General features: G+C 43.5%; 1 protein-coding gene across 1 annotated transcript in view; it reads left to right on the top strand.

Moving 5' to 3' along the window:
- kirrel1b (kirre like nephrin family adhesion molecule 1b) overlaps nucleotides 1-17,550 on the top strand; it is a 258,724-nt gene that overhangs the window by 159,462 nt on the left and 81,712 nt on the right. Inside the window, exons 3-4 of the mRNA XM_034183743.1 lie at nucleotides 910-1,059; nucleotides 6,022-6,179. Coding sequence (XP_034039634.1) covers nucleotides 910-1,059; nucleotides 6,022-6,179 — 308 coding nt within the window. The remainder of the gene's footprint in view (nucleotides 1-909; nucleotides 1,060-6,021; nucleotides 6,180-17,550) is intronic.

Raw genomic sequence — 17,550 nt, forward strand, 5'->3', positions numbered from 1 at the left:
TCTTTCTGATGCCTGATTCTGTTTTTTCTCTGTTTAAGGTGCAGCTCCATCCAGAGATGGGAGTTGTGTTTGTGTTGGTGATCCTCCTGTCCTGTGCACCAACAGCAATTCTTGTATATTTGTCCGTGAATTGTTCTGTGAATTATTTCTGTAATTTATGTCTGTATCATGGCCCAAGCAGAGGGTCACCCCTTTGAGTCTGGTCTGCTTGAGGTTTCTTCCTCAGAGGGAGGTTTTCCTTACCACTGTTGCTCTGGGGGTTGGTAAGGTTAGACCTTACCTGTGTGAAGTGCCTTGAGGCAACTCTGTTATGATTTGGCGCAATATAAAGGAATTAAATTGAAATTGAATGGAATTGAAATTGAGTGTCATACTGTTTATATTTCCTCATAACTGATGTAAATAAAGTTCAAGACATATTCAGTGACCTGGAAATGTTCATGTATCCATCCCCTGACTTGTCTGAAGAAAACTGCCAATTAAACGTATCATTTTCAGGTATTACACCAAAGGGGCTGATTACTTATGCAACCCATCATCTTGGCTTTTAAATTTTTAATTAATTTATATCAAGTTGTTGAAATTTATTTTCAGTTTGAGTTTAAGGAAAATAATTTTAGAAATTTTTATATTGAGAAGCCTGATTTATCTTTTGTAATTGAAATGCCATAAACAAATTAAAATGCGTGAAATACAAAGGGGCTGAATACTTTTGCAATACTTTTATATATATATATATATATAAAGTGACAGTGATTCCTCCCTTATGACAAAGACATGTAATTAAAGCTTGATGTTTTTTTGCGTTTCTAGCTTGTAGATAATCCTCGCTGTGATGATGTTTCATAAGTTTATTAGTCCCTAAAGCTTTCAGAGACTCCACTGTTTGAGCGTTTTTCTCTCCTGCAGCCTGGCCCAGGTACCGTGTGCTGCGCGCTCTGGACACCGGTCAGTACAACCTGGAGATCTCCCACGCCGAGCTGTCAGATGACTCGCTGTACGAGTGTCAGGCCACGGAAGCGGCGCTGCGTTCCCGGAGAGCCAAACTCAACGTGCTGAGTAAGTGGACTGACCGCTCATCTGTGTCTCTGCAAAACTGGATTATTGCTGACCTGAGAAGAGAATCACATCAAAGAATGTCCAGAAATGACACATGTTCACATCAGGGGTAGAATAAGGTGACATTCAGCATTTTATTTGTACTGAAAAAAGGAGTGAATTAACAATGTGCAGGTCAAAAAAATAGAAGTCTGGACAAGAGCTTTGTGCACTTGCAGGAGTCGTGCACAGTTGTAGAATTCTGTTGTAGAAGACAAGTATGATCCATTTAAACACGATAAATCCAAATCGTGTCAAATGAATGTATCATGAGAGACTGGCAGGTTGTCCAGGCTGTTCCCTGCCTCTCACCCAAGGACTGGAGGAATACTCCCCCTCCATCCCCCGTGACCCTTAATAGGAATAAGTGCATGGGTAAAAACATAAATAAATAGACCATGTGGGCAAAAATGCCTGCAAACCTCAAATGAACATGCATATGTTCAATACAATATGCAAATGTGAAACGGACTCAGACCACATCAAATGTTGCTACTCTATCAGACTTCCAGAAGTGTACAAAGCCATGGCTGAGATGCAGACATACTGTTCAAATTTCCCAGCTTTTTATGCATTTCAGAAAAATGCACCCATAACCTTTAATTCAATCATGATCCTAAAAATCAATCAAAATAAAGTTGTTTTACACAATTGCCAAGAAGCTGAGACATCAGGTTTAGAGCCTCTTTCCAACACCAGAAGTGTGCAGCACCCTTCCAGAAATGGCTGTCAAGATGTCAAGATATCAATCAATCAATCAATCAATCAATCAATCAATTTTTTTATATAGCGCCAAATCACAACAAACAGTTGCCCCAAGGCACTTTATATTGTAAGGCAAGGCCATACAATAATTATGTAAAACCCCAAAGGTCAAAACGACCCCCTGTGAGCAAGCACTTGGCTACAGTGGGAAGGAAAAACTCCCTTTTAACAGGAAGAAACCTCCAGCAGAACCAGGCTCAGGGAGGGGCAGTCTTCTGCTGGGACTGGTTGGGGCTGAGGGAGAGAACCAGGAAAAAGACATGCTGTGGAGGGGAGCAGAGATCGATCACTAATGATTAAATGCAGAGTGGTGCATACAGAGCAAAAAGAGAAAGAAACAGTGCATCATGGGAACCCCCCAGCAGTCTAAGTCTATAGCAGCATAACTAAAGGATGGTTCAGGGTCACCTGATCCAGCCCTAACTATAAGCTTTAGCAAAAAGGAAAGTTTTAAGCCTAATCTTAAAAGTAGAGAGGGTGTCTGTCTCCCTGATCTGAATTGGGAGCTGGTTCCACAGGAGAGGAGCCTGAAAGCTGAAGGCTCTGCCTCCCATTCTACTCTTACAAACCCTAGGAACTACAAGTAAGCCTGCAGTCTGAGAGCGAAGCACTCTATTAGGGTGATATGGTACTATGAGGTCCCTAAGATAAGATGGGACCTGATTATTCAAAACCTTATAAGTAAGAAGAAGAATTTTAAATTCTATTCTAGAATTAACAGGAAGCCAATGAAGAGAGGCCAATATGGGTGAGATATGCTCTCTCCTTCTAGTCCCCGTCAGTACTCTAGCTGCAGCATTTTGAACCAACTGAAGGCTTTTCAGGGAACTTTTAGGACAACCTGATAATAATGAATTACAATAGTCCAGCCTAGAGGAAATAAATGCATGAATTAGTTTTTCAGCATCACTCTGAGACAAGACCTTTCTGATTTTAGAGATATTGCGTAAATGCAAAAAAGCAGTCCTACATATTTGTTTAATATGCGCTTTGAATGACATATCCTGATCAAAAATGACTCCAAGATTTCTCACAGTATTACTAGAGGTCAGGGTAATGCCATCCAGAGTAAGGATCTGGTTAGACACCATGTTTCTAAGATTTGTGGGGCCAAGTACAATAACTTCAGTTTTATCTGAGTTTAAAAGCAGGAAATTAGAGGTCATCCATGTCTTTATGTCTGTAAGACAATCCTGCAGTTTAGCTAATTGGTGTGTGTACAGAATACAGTACAGAATATTCACAGGATGACAAGCCTTCGGGATGCTTTCTTTAACAAAATCTTTATGAATAAAGCTGATGTTCTTGAGTTTTGAGGTTATTTACGATTTCGGGAATCAATGTGGTGCCTGAAAATCTGTAAATCTGGCGTTCTACTGGTTTAAGAGGGTTAGTGTGAGAGCTGCAGCCACAAACAACACAGTGTGGAAAGTTCAAAATGTTCAACTTTTTCATTTTTCCTATTTTCTCTTCATTGCCAACATACACCTTTGACTTTAGCTGTCACATGTTTTCTTTCACGAAAACTTTCCAAAAATGTGTAGTTTTTTTAAACCCCCATAAAAGTCAACAAAAGTACATTGTGGACCCGACCAAACCGCTGTAACGGTTTTTCCACCTTCATGTGAATGCAGCACAACAATCATACAAAAGTCACTCAGCGCACAAACAAAACCATGATTTCACACTTGTGTAATAAATTAATTATATCTGAGCATTTTATCAGTATAATGTGAGTTTGAGGACATTTTATTCAGAAATAAATCAACCACGTCTTCAGAGGTTTCAGGCAGAACACAAACGAAGTCCAAACACGTTCTCGAAGTCCGAAAGCTGAACAACCCAAATCCTCCACTTATCGTATCTGAGACTCTGACTGCAGAGTCCAGTTTTATTGAACAGATTGAATTAGGTTGAATGATCAAACCTGACCAGAGTGCAGAGGATAAAACGCATTACTAAGTAAAACTGCACAGAAGACATGTGGGAACCTGAAAATCATTCAGCTTTATTAGAAACACGCAATACAAGTGTTTACAACAAAGAAACCTGTCAGAAGTTTTCCCCCCAAAATTTAAAACTGACCACCAACAGGAGATCCACAGCAGATGTTCATGCCGGTGATTATCGGAAAATTCATTCATTCAGTCAATCTTAAAAACAAAAATCATTAAAAAGTAGAAGGCTTTCAGAGTGCCTTTCCTGTGCCATGGCCACACAGGACCAAGAAAATATATTCCAGCTCAAATTCAGAATAAAATCTCTCATTTTCATGCATTTTAAACATCTGCTTCCCAAAATCTCATCAACATCCTCCCACAACCGTTTGAATGAAATGTTGCTCTGTGACAAACATTCTCCTGGATCTCAATTCCAGAAAATATTAAGATCACCTCCAAAACTGAATCACCTATTTACGGGAATATGATCAATGGAACACTTTTACTAAGTGTTCATCAAATTTTGCTGACATCAGTTCACTTTTTGAGTTATTCTGCAAACAGACAAATAAACAAAGAATGAAACGCTGGCAAAAACATTACATCTGTGGAGGAGAAAGTGTGCATCTGTGAGGGCCCCTTCACACAAAACACAACTGAAGCCAACTAGCGCACGAAGGAGGAATTGCATGCCATTTGTGAAAAATTGGAGCTGCCTCAAACACCTCGTGAACCTGTCACTACAACCAGTCGCGCACACAAGCAGCCGAAAAACAGCGAATGCCCTACCCGTGCTTATTCGATCCCCCTGGCTGGCTGATGTCACTTCCACCATGTAAACTGTAGTTTACATGATAAAAAGAAAGAGTGGAAATTCAACAAAAAAATAAGGGTGAAGGTGTGAACTCATTCTTGTGTGATCTCTTTGCTCATACGCTTTGCTGTGGACATACAGCGCCTGTCAGCTGACCGCAGGCTGTCTGTCAGTACGACGTGACCGTGCATGCAAGGTGTCAATTTAAAAGCACAGACATCAGACAGATGCAAGACAAACACATAATAATTTATACAATAAATTAAAATCACAGAACAAAGCAACAGAGACTGAGCCTTTAGTTCTGTGAGCTGCCACGGGACACAGGAGTCGCTCTTCATGACACCGGAACCGGCTCTTCGTGACACAGGGGTCGGCTCTTCATGACACAGGGGCCAGCTCTTCATGACACCAGAGCCGGCTCTTCATGACACAGGGGCCGGCTCTTCATGACACAGGGGTCGGCTCTTCATGACACCAGAGCCGGCTCTTCATGACACAGGGGCCAGCTCTTCATGACACCAGAGCCGGCTCTTCATGACACAGGGGCCGGCTCTTCATGACACAGGGGCCGGCTCTTCATGACACAGGGGCCAGCTCTTCATGACACAGGGGTCGGCTCTTCATGACACAGGGGCCAGCTCTTCATGACACCAGAGCCGGCTCTTCATGACACCAGAGCCGGCTCTTCATGACACCAGAGCCGGCTCTTCATGACACAGGGGCCGGCTCTTCATGACACCAGAGCCGGCTCTTCATGACACAGGGGCCGGCTCTTCATGACACCAGAGCCGGCTCTTCATGACACAAGGGCCGGCTCTTCATGACACAGGGGCCGGCTCTTCATGACACAGGGGCCAGCTCTTCATGACACAGGAGCCGGCTTTTCATGACGCGGGAGCTGGCCGGCTTGAGCACATCAGGTAATTCATGTAAAACATAAAAGGGAGAAAAGTAATCCACATCATTTCATTACTTCCTGGTGTACGTCTAGGCGGAGGCTAAATCCGCTATTTATAACAGGAATTATGTATTATGAACTGTGGTGTTTTATTAATTTTTCCCTCCGCTGCTGTGTGTGTGACTTTTCCGTGTGCCCGCACTGTGTTTGTGTGCGCAAACACAAGCGTGCATGATACCGCAGCAACCCTAACCCTGTCTGACCGTACGTTCCTCCTGATAGCAGCTGGAATGTTTCATGGTTCACCATTTCATTTATGGTTTGTGGATTTTCTTCCGGTTTGTACGTCTTTCGTGTTAAGTGTGAAGGGGCCCTAAGATTTTGCTAGGTTTTGTTAAATATGTGTGTGTGTGTGTGTGTGTGTGTGTGTGTGTGTGTGTGTGTGTGTGTGTGTGTGTGTGTGTGTGTGTGTGTGTGTGTGTGTGTGACCCTCTGTCCTGCAGTCCCCCCTGAGGGCCCGGTGGTCGACGGTGCCCCGGAGCTCCTGCTGATGGCCGGGACACCATATAACCTGACCTGTGTGACCCGTGGGGCGAAACCTGCAGCGCACATCCAGTGGACCAAGGACGGTGTGGTGGTGGAAGGAGCTCACCAGTCCACGGTGACTGTCATGCATGCACACACACACACACAGGGGCAGAAACATGCAACATAAAATACACATAAAACTTTATTGCACTTAAATGATTGATGCATAATGTGACGTGGTTTATAGCAGGAGCACAAACGTTCCTGCTTCCAAGCTGCTCCTCAGTAGCAGCTACGCTCAGCATGTTTGTTTATTTGTTTGCTTTCTGCCCTGGGCACCGTGAAGGGAAATTACAATATGTGCATTTCAGGCTGCGCACAGCCCCAGGAGGCCTGTGTGAGGGGAACCCGCCGCACGGAGCAGGCGGGCTGGTAGACCTTGGTGGTTCATGGTTGACAAAACACACCTCAGCAGATGGGAGCGGCAAGTTTAGCAAGTGTTTGTTGTTGAATTCCTGTTTTTACATGACTACAAACTGCAGATTGTAACCTTACAGTAACAACAACATCCAAAACACCATTGATCAACTGCCCTCCTTGTTCTTGTAGGAACCTAGTTTTGTCAGCATGTATTCTGCAGACTCAGTGCATACTTTGATTGATTGGGCCTGTTCTGGATCAAGACTAAGATCCAGGCTTTCACTGACTTCCTGGACTTGGCCATCAGAAGTACTGTGTATCTGCAGATGTTCCCTCATCTCAGCATTGACAGTCGTACCTACAGATCCCCTGCCTTTGAGGTGAAGGCCTGACAAGATCTTATGGAGTCATGAGGTGGCTCAACAGAGGTGTTTTGGGATCCTGATATATTTGCAGGAGAACAAAGAGCCAAGTCTTTAAAGTTCCTGGTGCTTCCACAGTCTCACTGTGTGGTTATGATATCTGGATGCAAACCAGTGATCTCAGGTGACTACTGAAGTTCTTTGGTGTTAGGTGTCTTTGGAGGATCCTTGGGTATCACTGCAATGCCTTTGTGTCAGTTGCAGGTGGCTGCATAGGGAGACAACGACGAGGACTCTCACATTGTGAGGGAGGATCAGCTTTGATATTCTGGCCATGTGTCACATTTCTCTGGGCATGATCCAGCACACAGGATACTTTCAGGAGGTGGGGACTGATGGCTTCTCTGCCTGGTTGGGTGACTGGACCTCTTCTCAATGCTCAAGGGATACACCCACAGGTTTTTCTAAACTGGGGAACTGGGCACTGTGCCCTCACACTCAAAAGATACAACAGAACGTGGCCCGGTGTGGACTCAGCTCCAGGTGGCATCTGGGCCTGGGGCTACCCCATAACCCTCAGGGCCCGTCACACTTAGCAAGGATCAAGCTGACTCAGGCGGAATGTCAAAAAAAAAAAATCGTGCCACATCTTGGAGGGAATAAGGATTGCGGAAGACAGGCATACGACCACACAGACTGCGCCTCAACCCGTGCACCGAATGATTAGTGCACACGCCGTGCGCATTAAGCCTCCGAACACAGTACAAATGTTGGTGGAACACATTAGGCTGTCAGAATGCAGTGAGATTATGACAAATGCACTTACATCACAGTACGAGTGAGGTCCGACTGCAGGTGTTGGAAATATATTCCAGCAGCACTGGCGCTGCACTCGTGGTGCATTCAGGCAGAGTTGGGACTGTCATGCCCAGTCCCGGCTCAGGGGCTAGATTTTCGTTCATTGCCTTATTTTCTCTTTGAGTCTCTGGTTTTACCTGTCATTAGTTTATACGTTACCATGTTAGTCTGTTTGATTCTGTTTTTTTTTTTGTTTTTTTTTATATTTTTATTTTTTAGAAATTTTCAAATAATTTTACACAAAAAATACATTAACACAGAACATCTACAAGGTGGACAGTATTGTCCTTAAGTATGTTCCATATACAAAAATTACAGGTTACATAATCAAACAAACTCGGGCCTTCGTAGCACAACTGTTTGATTCTGTTTATTGCTTTGTTTACTATTTAGTCACTAGTTTCTTTCGTTACCTTATTTTGTTTGTAGTCATTCAGTTATTCATTGCTTTTCTTTATGTTACACTTTCGTCACGGATTCTTTCTTTGGCTTTATTTTATTCTGTAGTTGGTTATTGGTTGTTCCCTCCTGGTCCTATAAGTCTAGTTCTGGTTGTCACATGTCTTGTATTATGCTTTAGTCACAGGTTTTGGTTATTATTCACCTTCAGTGTTTCTTGTCATATCATGTTCCATTTGTTATTTATTCCATTTTCTGTTTATCAGTTATCTTTTATTTATTGCATTATTCTGTAGTCACTGTTTGTTTATTCTCAGTTTATCATCTATTTTGTGTTGTATTTTGTGGTTACTGGTTTTGTTTCATGTCAGTTATTTTCTGCTCAGTTTATAATCTGTATCAGCCCCTGTTCTCGTTTCTATTATAATCATAGATCTTCATGTTTCCTGCTATTTGGATTAGTCACGTCATTTCCTAGTTTGGTTTCCCCTTTTGTTTTGCTCACGCATTATTGCTTGTCTGGAACACTTCACGTTTTATACTGTTAATTTTATGCCACTTACTTTACTTTCTTTGCACCTTTGGTTTTTCAGCCACTTAGTTATCTTGCCCCAGTTCACTTTGCTTTTGCCTCCCTGCTCTCTCTTGCACTTACCTTTGTCTTTCCCGGTCACGCCCCCTTCCAGTACCTTCTGCACACCTGCTTCTCATTTCTCCTCTAATTACTCCACCAGTTATTTAAGCCCTCACAGTCTCACTACTCACTGCCAGATTGTTGAGTTCATGTCATGCTCCTGCCATAGTTTCAAGTACTCCTTTGCCTTGTTTTTTTGCCTGCCAGATTTTTTGACCTTGCTTTGTCCTCAACCTCAAGTTTGCCTTTGTCTCTGATTGTTTCCTCGCTGTGTATTTTGACCTGTGCTTGTCTGTTGAACCACGCATCAGCCTTTCGCCTGTCTGTTACCGTTGCCTCACTGCTGGATCACCTGTGTACTGACTCCCTGCTTGCTTTGACGATTAAACCTTGTACTATGTCCATCCCTGGTGAGAACTTGCATTTGTGTCCACCTGTTATGAGCCACGCTGCCACCATGCCTGACAGAAACATTCGATTTGGCATGTGGCAGATCATGTCAAACTGCCCTAGGAACACAATCAGATTGCTTCAAATGCTGTTTTCATGCCGTACAAATATTTAGATTGCAGTCAGATTGTGGTCAGACTGCACTCCTACTGCTGTTTGATAAAATTCCACCTCAACTGTTTTGCACATGTGCAAAACATTCGGGCCAACACAGGAAGTTGGCCCGAATGTTTAGACTGCTCTCAGACAGCTGTACGACATCCTTGAATGCACCATGACACTTCTGGAAAGTGAGTCGAATTTTCATTCGGCCTCATTTGGCCTCTAGTTTGACGGGGGTATAACCCTCCCCCTACCTCCGATATATACACAGAGAATGGCATTGATTCCTAATATTTGTATGTGCTTGTGGCTTGATAGTTTCCAGTTTAATCATGAACTTTATTGTACGTGAATAAATGTAAATACAACCAACCAATGTAGGTCACACTGCCTTCACTCCAGCTAGTAGCTGCTGCGTTGAATCACTCAGCATTTACGTAAATCAGATTGTCTCTTGTCTCTATAAAATGCCCACTCTGATTGAAACTGAATGAAAGCTGGTCACTTTCTCTCTTGTAGCTAATGTGACCAAGGGACGATGGGGGTCCTAGACATGCTTGACATATTGTAAACAAATGTTAGCCCCTGTTGGACAAACTATATCATGACACCATTTCCAGCAGCCAAAGTGTTTTTCTGCAATGTTTCTTCTGAAAAGTAAAAGTTTTCATATTTGCAAAAATAAGGCTGATATGTTCACAAAAATCTCATATTGGCTGATATTATCCGCCAGCTGCTATATCAGTCAGGTTCCAGTTAATATACATCACTTCCTGCATTTCAGACCTGCAACACATTCCCAAAAAAGTTGTAACTGGGGCAATTTATTCGAAACATATAGATTAAATGATCACTTTATGGTTATGGGTTCTGTTACCAGCTGGGCCGTCCTGTGTAATGAAACTATCTGCTCTGGTTTCTCAGCACTCCTTTGTGAACTGTGTACACATGCATTTGCTCCAGTTTAATGCAGTCACACAACTTGCGACACTGTCGATGTGGTTAATAAACTCATAGGCACGATGGCGCACACGTGCACGGCCACACGCACACTCACATAACGGCACTGTAATGTAATGGTCACAGTGATACATTTTATGTCTCGCTCTCCCACGTTAATGCACTCCTCAGTCAGCCGTGCCTTCTCCGACACACAGGAAATTATGCCTGCAAGTGCACACTCACATATGCACAATCGTGCATTTGCACACACACTGGCGCACAAACACTCAAAACACACAGCTTCTTACATCTCTGCAGCCAGCTGTATTCTGCACGTGCGCAAACGTGCACATATTCTCCGATTGTTAAATAAACTAACAGCGGTTCAACACACATTACGTTCACTGTTGGATTGGACTTTCTTCACGATTTCCGTAAAGAGCTGCAGCAGCTCGACACACCACTGAACGCATTTAATACATTTAAGCACAGAGATGTCAAACAGCGCAAATTAATAATCAACAAATCACTTCATTTCATTTATAATAAACCTTTTTTCTACTAGATTTTTTAAGGACTCATTGTGAAAGTGTATGTGAGGGATTTGTTCAGTGAAGAGCAGGTAGCACAGTGGGACAGGAGTCGGACGTCCCATGTGTGGACTCTGGTCTGTTTCTTTGGACAAACAAACTTCATCCGCACTGTCTCAGTCCGCCCAGCTTTAAAGGGAAATAACCCTTCGGACGAGTGTCCCGACCTGGAGGGAGTCGTGGACTCTCATCCACTTCATGCTGCGGTATCTGTGGCAATGCACCAGTATCACTGAGACTCAGAGTCTACACAGGTTCATTAAGTCAAAAATTAAACATCAGCGGCTTCATGTAGAAAGACTTGTGTGGATTTCCTACTTGAAACATGTCGTACGCCAAAACAGAAACTGGAATAAGCACAAAAAAATTCAGATGTATCAAAGTGTGCGCACACATGGATCCAAGCACGTTCCATTTGTACATCCCACTGAACTTGGAATTGAGCGCACATGCACACGCACCAAGCTCCTCCCTCTCCACGCCCCTATTTAAACATGCAAAAGTATTTAAATAGGGACCTGGAGACCCTGGGACCTGGAGATCCCCCCCCCCTGTCCACGGTAAGAATGTTCACAGTAAGAAAAAAGGCATTTCACCAACTGTGAGCTACAGATGAAGTGGAGTAAAAAAGTAATTGAAGAGAAGATATGCAGGGATATTTTATATGATACCCTGTCAACCGGAACAAACATGGAATTAACAGTGGAAGCAGCACACACACTGAAGTTAAAGAGAATGAGGAAACATCAGCAACATGTCACAGTGTGTGACATCACAACTATATGCACGTGTTTATTGACAAATACTGAACACAGGGAGACAATTGGGGGAACTGTTAAGAAGCTCTAGTTTCACCATCAAGAAACAAAAACAATAATAATAACAAAAACATATTTGAATGTGCACATGCCCAAATGTTCCCAGGTTGGTTTAATTTGGAACAATTGCACAAGTAAAAAATTTACTTATTGTGCACTGTGCCAGACAGGGGCATGAAATGCAGGATGACATGGTGGGGTCTGGTTATGGTTAGGAGAAGTGGTGAAAATTAGAAATAGTAAAATGAACAAAAACATGTCACTCATTTCATGATGGGAGCATGAAAAAAAGGCGTGAGACTGGGCTGCCTCAACCACACTGTTAGTCAGGATGAATGAGTCATGTGTTGAACCAGACCACTGAGCCACGATGTTAGTTAGATGCATTTGTGCATCACATATGATTTGAACATTGATGGAATGAAAATGTTTCCTATTAACAAAAACAAATTCATCATGTGATGGTGCCTATATATCAATCTGTGTGCAGTCAATCGCTGTGATTACAATCAGGAAACCGGCTCTCGCTGAAAAATGCACTATAACCCTCTGGAGTCCAGGGTATAATTGGCTGTTTTTGACTACTTTTGGTTTTACCTTTATAATTTACCTTTAAAAAGTGTTTACCAGGCCTTGTTTGGTGTCATTTTGTTCATCACAACTTCACCTGTGTGATTCTCCAGTTTTTCATCCATTCTGACCTACTGTATTAACACAGTGAACCTAAAATCACACAAAAAACATAAAATCAGAGGAGAAAAAAGTTTAGTTTTTTGCTGTGAAAACCACAAACTTGTTCAACAAACCATTTTCATAAATTCAAATGTAAATATAAATTGTAAATTTCAAAAACATATGTACAAATGTAGCAAAAAAACAAAGTTAAATACAAATATTTACATAAATGCTGGAAATGCTTCAGGGTTTTTTTTTTGTAAAATTATTCACAAAACAGTCAGGTTGTTGGGATAGTGTAGTAACACGGACCCACAACAGGGGGCATAAATGAACGGACAATAGATGAGCCAAAATACAAAACTTTACTGTTGTGAAATGTGCACAATGAGAATACAGACAAACACAGAATTTGGGTTACAATCAAAATGTACAAGGTGACGTGTGGGCGGGCTCGAGGGTAGGAGACGTCTGTCCCAAGAAGAACCGGATCCCACACGATTTCCACTGCCACTGAACCCGAAGGATACTGGAGCCGCCAAGTCCTGAGTCCCCAGGTGGTCACCGTCTCCGACTGTCGGATCTGGTACTGCTGGCAGGAAGCAGAGAACAGATATAATGAGTGTGTGGAAACCCGCACTTCAGGCAGGGCGCCCTTTGGTAGTGGGCCAGCAGTACCTCCTCTTCAGCGGCCCACACAACACAGATTTCACAATAAGATTTAGAATTTCAAAAAGATATGTACAAATACAGTGCAGGAAATGCTAATGCTAAACTATGTAGAAAACAATCAGATGTCAAAATAAGATTTAGAATGTAAATATACGAGGTCTGTCAATAAAGTAACGGTCCTTTTTATTTTTTTTTTAAACTATATGGATTTGATTCATATGTTTTCACATCAGACAAGCTTGAACCCTCGTGCGCATGCGTGAGTTTTTCCACCCTGTCGGTGACGTCATTCGCCTGTGAGCACGCCTTGTGGAAGGAGTGGTCCCACCCCCTCGTCGGATTTTCATTGTCTGGAAATAGTGGAATGATTTGGACGTTTTTTCCATCAGAATTTTTTCAGAAGCTGTTAGAGACTGGCACCTGGAAACCATTTGAAAAATTTATCTGGCTTTCAGTGAAAATTTTACGGGCTTCACAGAGAATAAGGACTATTACTACAGCTTTAAGGACGGCTTTAAGGATTAAGGTCATGGAAAGCGAATCGGTCATTACGCACGAAGCCTCCGCGCGGCTTTCCATGACAAAATCTCTTGTTAAAAGTGAAATCTGCCGGAAAATGGCTGATGTCCAGCTCTTGTGATAATCAGAGAAAGTGCACACGACGGTCTCGTATCCACAGAGCCATCAGCTTAGAAATGATCTGGCATTTTCTGCCTCGTCATCGCAGCTCGGAGCGCGGCGCGCCGAGCGTCCTTAAAGCTGTCCTTAAAGCTGTAGTAACAGACCTTATTCTCTGTGAAGCCCGTAAAATTTTCACCGAAAGCCAGATAAATTTTTCAAATGGTTTCCAGGTGCCAGTCTCTAACAGCTTCTGAAAAAATTCTGACGGAAAAAAAGTCCAAATCATTCCGCCATTTCCAGACAATGAAAATCCGACGAGGGGGCGGGACCACTCCTTCCACAAGGCGTGCTCACAGGCGAATGACGTTACCGACAGGCGAGGAAAAACTCAAGCATGCGCACGAGGGTTCAAGCTTGTCTGACGTGAAAACATATGAATGAAATCCATTTAGTTTTTGAAAAAAATAAAAAGGACCGTTACTTTATTGACAGACCTCGTAAATGGTAAATTTCAAAAACATGCACAATATAGTGCAGGACATGCTAAACTATTTGTGCCACTCAAAAACACAATTCCTGTCCAACACAACACAGAGGGGCACATTGCAGGCCTGACACTTCCACAGTGTGTCACTCCTCTTGTTGTCCACCTGAAGGCACCGTTGGCACCTCAATCTGGCTTTTTGGCGAGGATCTGTGCCTGTCACAACTGGCACAGGAACGTGGTACTGGCTCCTGTTCTGTGGGACACCTGTTTTGTCTGTGCCACACAGTTGACACACCAGCTCCTCCATAAATCCTTGTGTGTCTGGGCTGCACTTGCTTGACACTGCTCATCTCACGATGCAAGATGAATGTATTTGTGGTTGCAATGTCAAGGAAGTGCAGCAACACTGTCCTGTACCAGCCTGTAGTTTTACAATGGGTGGAGTAGTACTGGATGAGCTGGTCAGATAGGTCGACTCCACCCATGTTTTTATTATAAGCCAACACTGGGGTAGGACAGGGAATGTCTTTCACTGTCCAGCGTCCATCCTTCCCATCCTTCACCCTTCCTTTACGCATGATGGATGCTGTAGCACACAGGCACCTCCCGTGTGTCCATCCACTTTACAAACACCAGAGGCCCCTCTCTTATCCATCTTATAGATCCTCTTTCAGATTTTTTTATGAGCATTTGCCCTCCCTCTGGGGCATCCTTGTCTGTTCTCCCTGTATGTGCCACATGTCCCAAACGTCATGTTAGACAGGTCCATGAATAGTTTGGGACTCATGTAAAAATTGTCCATGTAAATCTGATACCCAGTCCCAAGTGAGGGTGACTGGATCAGGTTCATGACAACATCGTACACAACCCGTGCTCACTTGTGGTCACAGTCTTGCCAGTGTAAATGGTGAACTTGAGTGTGTAGCCATTACTTGAAACAGCCAACAGAAAAAAAGTTTCATGCATCATTTTGTTGGCTTGTCCTTCAAATATTGAGTCATTCCAGTTTTTACCTTCATCACCACCATTGTTTCATCCACTGCCAGCTCCCTTCTCAGGTGGTAATAAGCCTGGCAGGCACTGAGGATGTCATCATAAAGAGGCCTGACTCAAAACATTTTGTCATGACCTGCTGTTCCCTTTTTTCTATCATTTTCTACGTCCTCATCTGGATCACTTAGGTGGATGTTCCAGAATATCGATCTAAATCTGTCTCTGGACATTACTTTCACTGAAAAGGGCACAGACAAAATATGACTTTGTTTCCAGTAGTCCTGGAGATTTGGTAGCGACACCAACGACATGTATATCAGAAGTCCAAAAATTTGTACAGATCTTCCATTTCAGTGTCTGTCTAGCTGTATTTTTTTCCCTAATGCCTTGTTTTTTGCAGCAATTTTATTGGTGTTGGTGCAAATTGTTCTAATGGTGTCAGTTGCAAAAAAACAAAAGAAAAAGGTGTTTTGGACTTTGGGTGGAGAGTGTATCAACCTGGACTCCAGGTGTTCTCCAAGGCTGAAATCTGCTTGCTGCTGGATCGGTGTCTGCTTCCTCCTCCATGTTCCAGCAGTCAGCACTGGGGCGTGTCTCTGCTCTGCGTCCGAGCAGAGATCTGGATCTGGAAACAGAAGCATGTGCTCCGACCCTCTGTTCAGGTCTCTGTGCGTACGTTGGTGGATCCACCTGCTTTGGTTGCTCCACCAGAACAGAAGAGGGATCATCTCTTTCAGCACCAGAATCCTCACTGTCTGTTTCAGAGTCTGACGACGCGCTGCTTCCTCCAGTTCAAAAAATAACTGAAGCTCTTGTTCCATATTCATAAAATGCCTCATTTTTACAAAAAAAAAAACCCAAACAACAGCAAAACACTAACCACACACACACTTTCCACCAGTAACAAAGAGAAAATGCACACACAATCAAACCCACGTGGCGTTGGTGGGCTGTGATCAAACACACATGGGGTTAGTAACATCTGATTGGTGGAAAATTTCAGGAGCCAACCAATGAGGAAGGAGGAGTCATATTTCTTCCCACCACTGTTGCTGCTGTAGTAGAGAAGGACATGATCCTTTTGGCTGCGTGTGTGTACATAAATGCGCAGTGAAAAATGACAATAATATTCATGAAAATGCATGGCGTAAAAAAGACTCACAAGTCAAGTTATACTAGGCCTATTAACAGTTTAAAAAGTGCTATAAAGGTTGAAGTCTCCGCATTCAACATGCATTTAAAGGGAGCCTCAGAGTGCAGCAGATTGAGTGTCAGGTCCGCTTAATTAGGTCATGTAACTTTTTACATGAGGGCGCGTCATTTGACTCCAGAGGGTTAATATTGGAATGTGATGTACGTGGATGACATTCGGATGATTGCATTCCAAACAGCTGGTGGTTCGGCTCAAGGTTGACTGGCACACTCCTGACCGATCAGCCAGCTCCCGCTGGAATGCCCCTGATGCCAGGAAGCCCAGCATGGCCAGCACCTGTGTGTGCACAGACAACCCCTGGCTCCTCGCCGTATTGCACTCTGGGCCAGCTGCAGTTCTGTGCGCAACTACAGTAACAGTGGCCTTGGTAATCAATACTGGCTTATGAGCCAGTTATTGTCATTTGCACGTAAATCCTCGCGTTCCCTGACTACACACTCACGTTGGATTGAGCTGCTGCCCCGTGACCCGACTCTGGATAAAGCGGAAGAAAATGGATGGATGGATGGATGGATGGATGGATGGATGGATGGATGGATGGATGGATGGATGGATGGATGGATGGATGGATGGATGGCTCCTGATTGGTGACCACCCAAGCAGATCATCTGTCCATCCTCTCCTAAAAGCAGCACCTGTCTACCACAACCAGGCATTCTCTTGGTCTTTTCCAGATGCTTCAGTACTCAAAACCATGGTGCCGGCGTGCAGGATAACACCCACAGAAACATGTCACATGACCCCCAACAATCAATCAATCAATCAATTTTTTTTTATATAGCGCCAAATCACAACAAACAGTTGCCCCAAGGCGCCTTATATTGTAAGGCAAGGCCATACAATAATTATGTAAAACCCCAACGGTCAAAACGACCCCCTGTGAGCAAGCACTTGGCTACAGTGGGAAGGAAAAACTCCCTTTTAACAGGAAGAAACCTCCAGCAGAACCAGGCTCAGGGACGGGCAGTCTTCTGCTGGGACTGGTTGGGGCTGAGGGAGAGAACCAGGAAAAACACATGCTGTGGAGGGGAGCAGAGATCGATCACTAATGATTAAATGCAGAGTGGTGCATACAGAGCAAAAGAGAAAGAAACAGTGCATCATGGGAACCCCCCAGCAGTCTAAGTCTATAGCAGCATAACTAAGGGATGGTTCAGGGTCACCTGATCCAGCCCTAACTATAAGCTTTAGCAAAAAGGAAAGTTTTAAGCCTAATCTTAAAAGTAGAGAGGGTGTCTGTCTCCCTGATCTGAATTGGGAGCTGGTTC

This window comes from Thalassophryne amazonica, chromosome 12, assembly GCF_902500255.1.
Source record: "Thalassophryne amazonica chromosome 12, fThaAma1.1, whole genome shotgun sequence".
NCBI lineage: Eukaryota > Metazoa > Chordata > Actinopteri > Batrachoidiformes > Batrachoididae > Thalassophryne > Thalassophryne amazonica.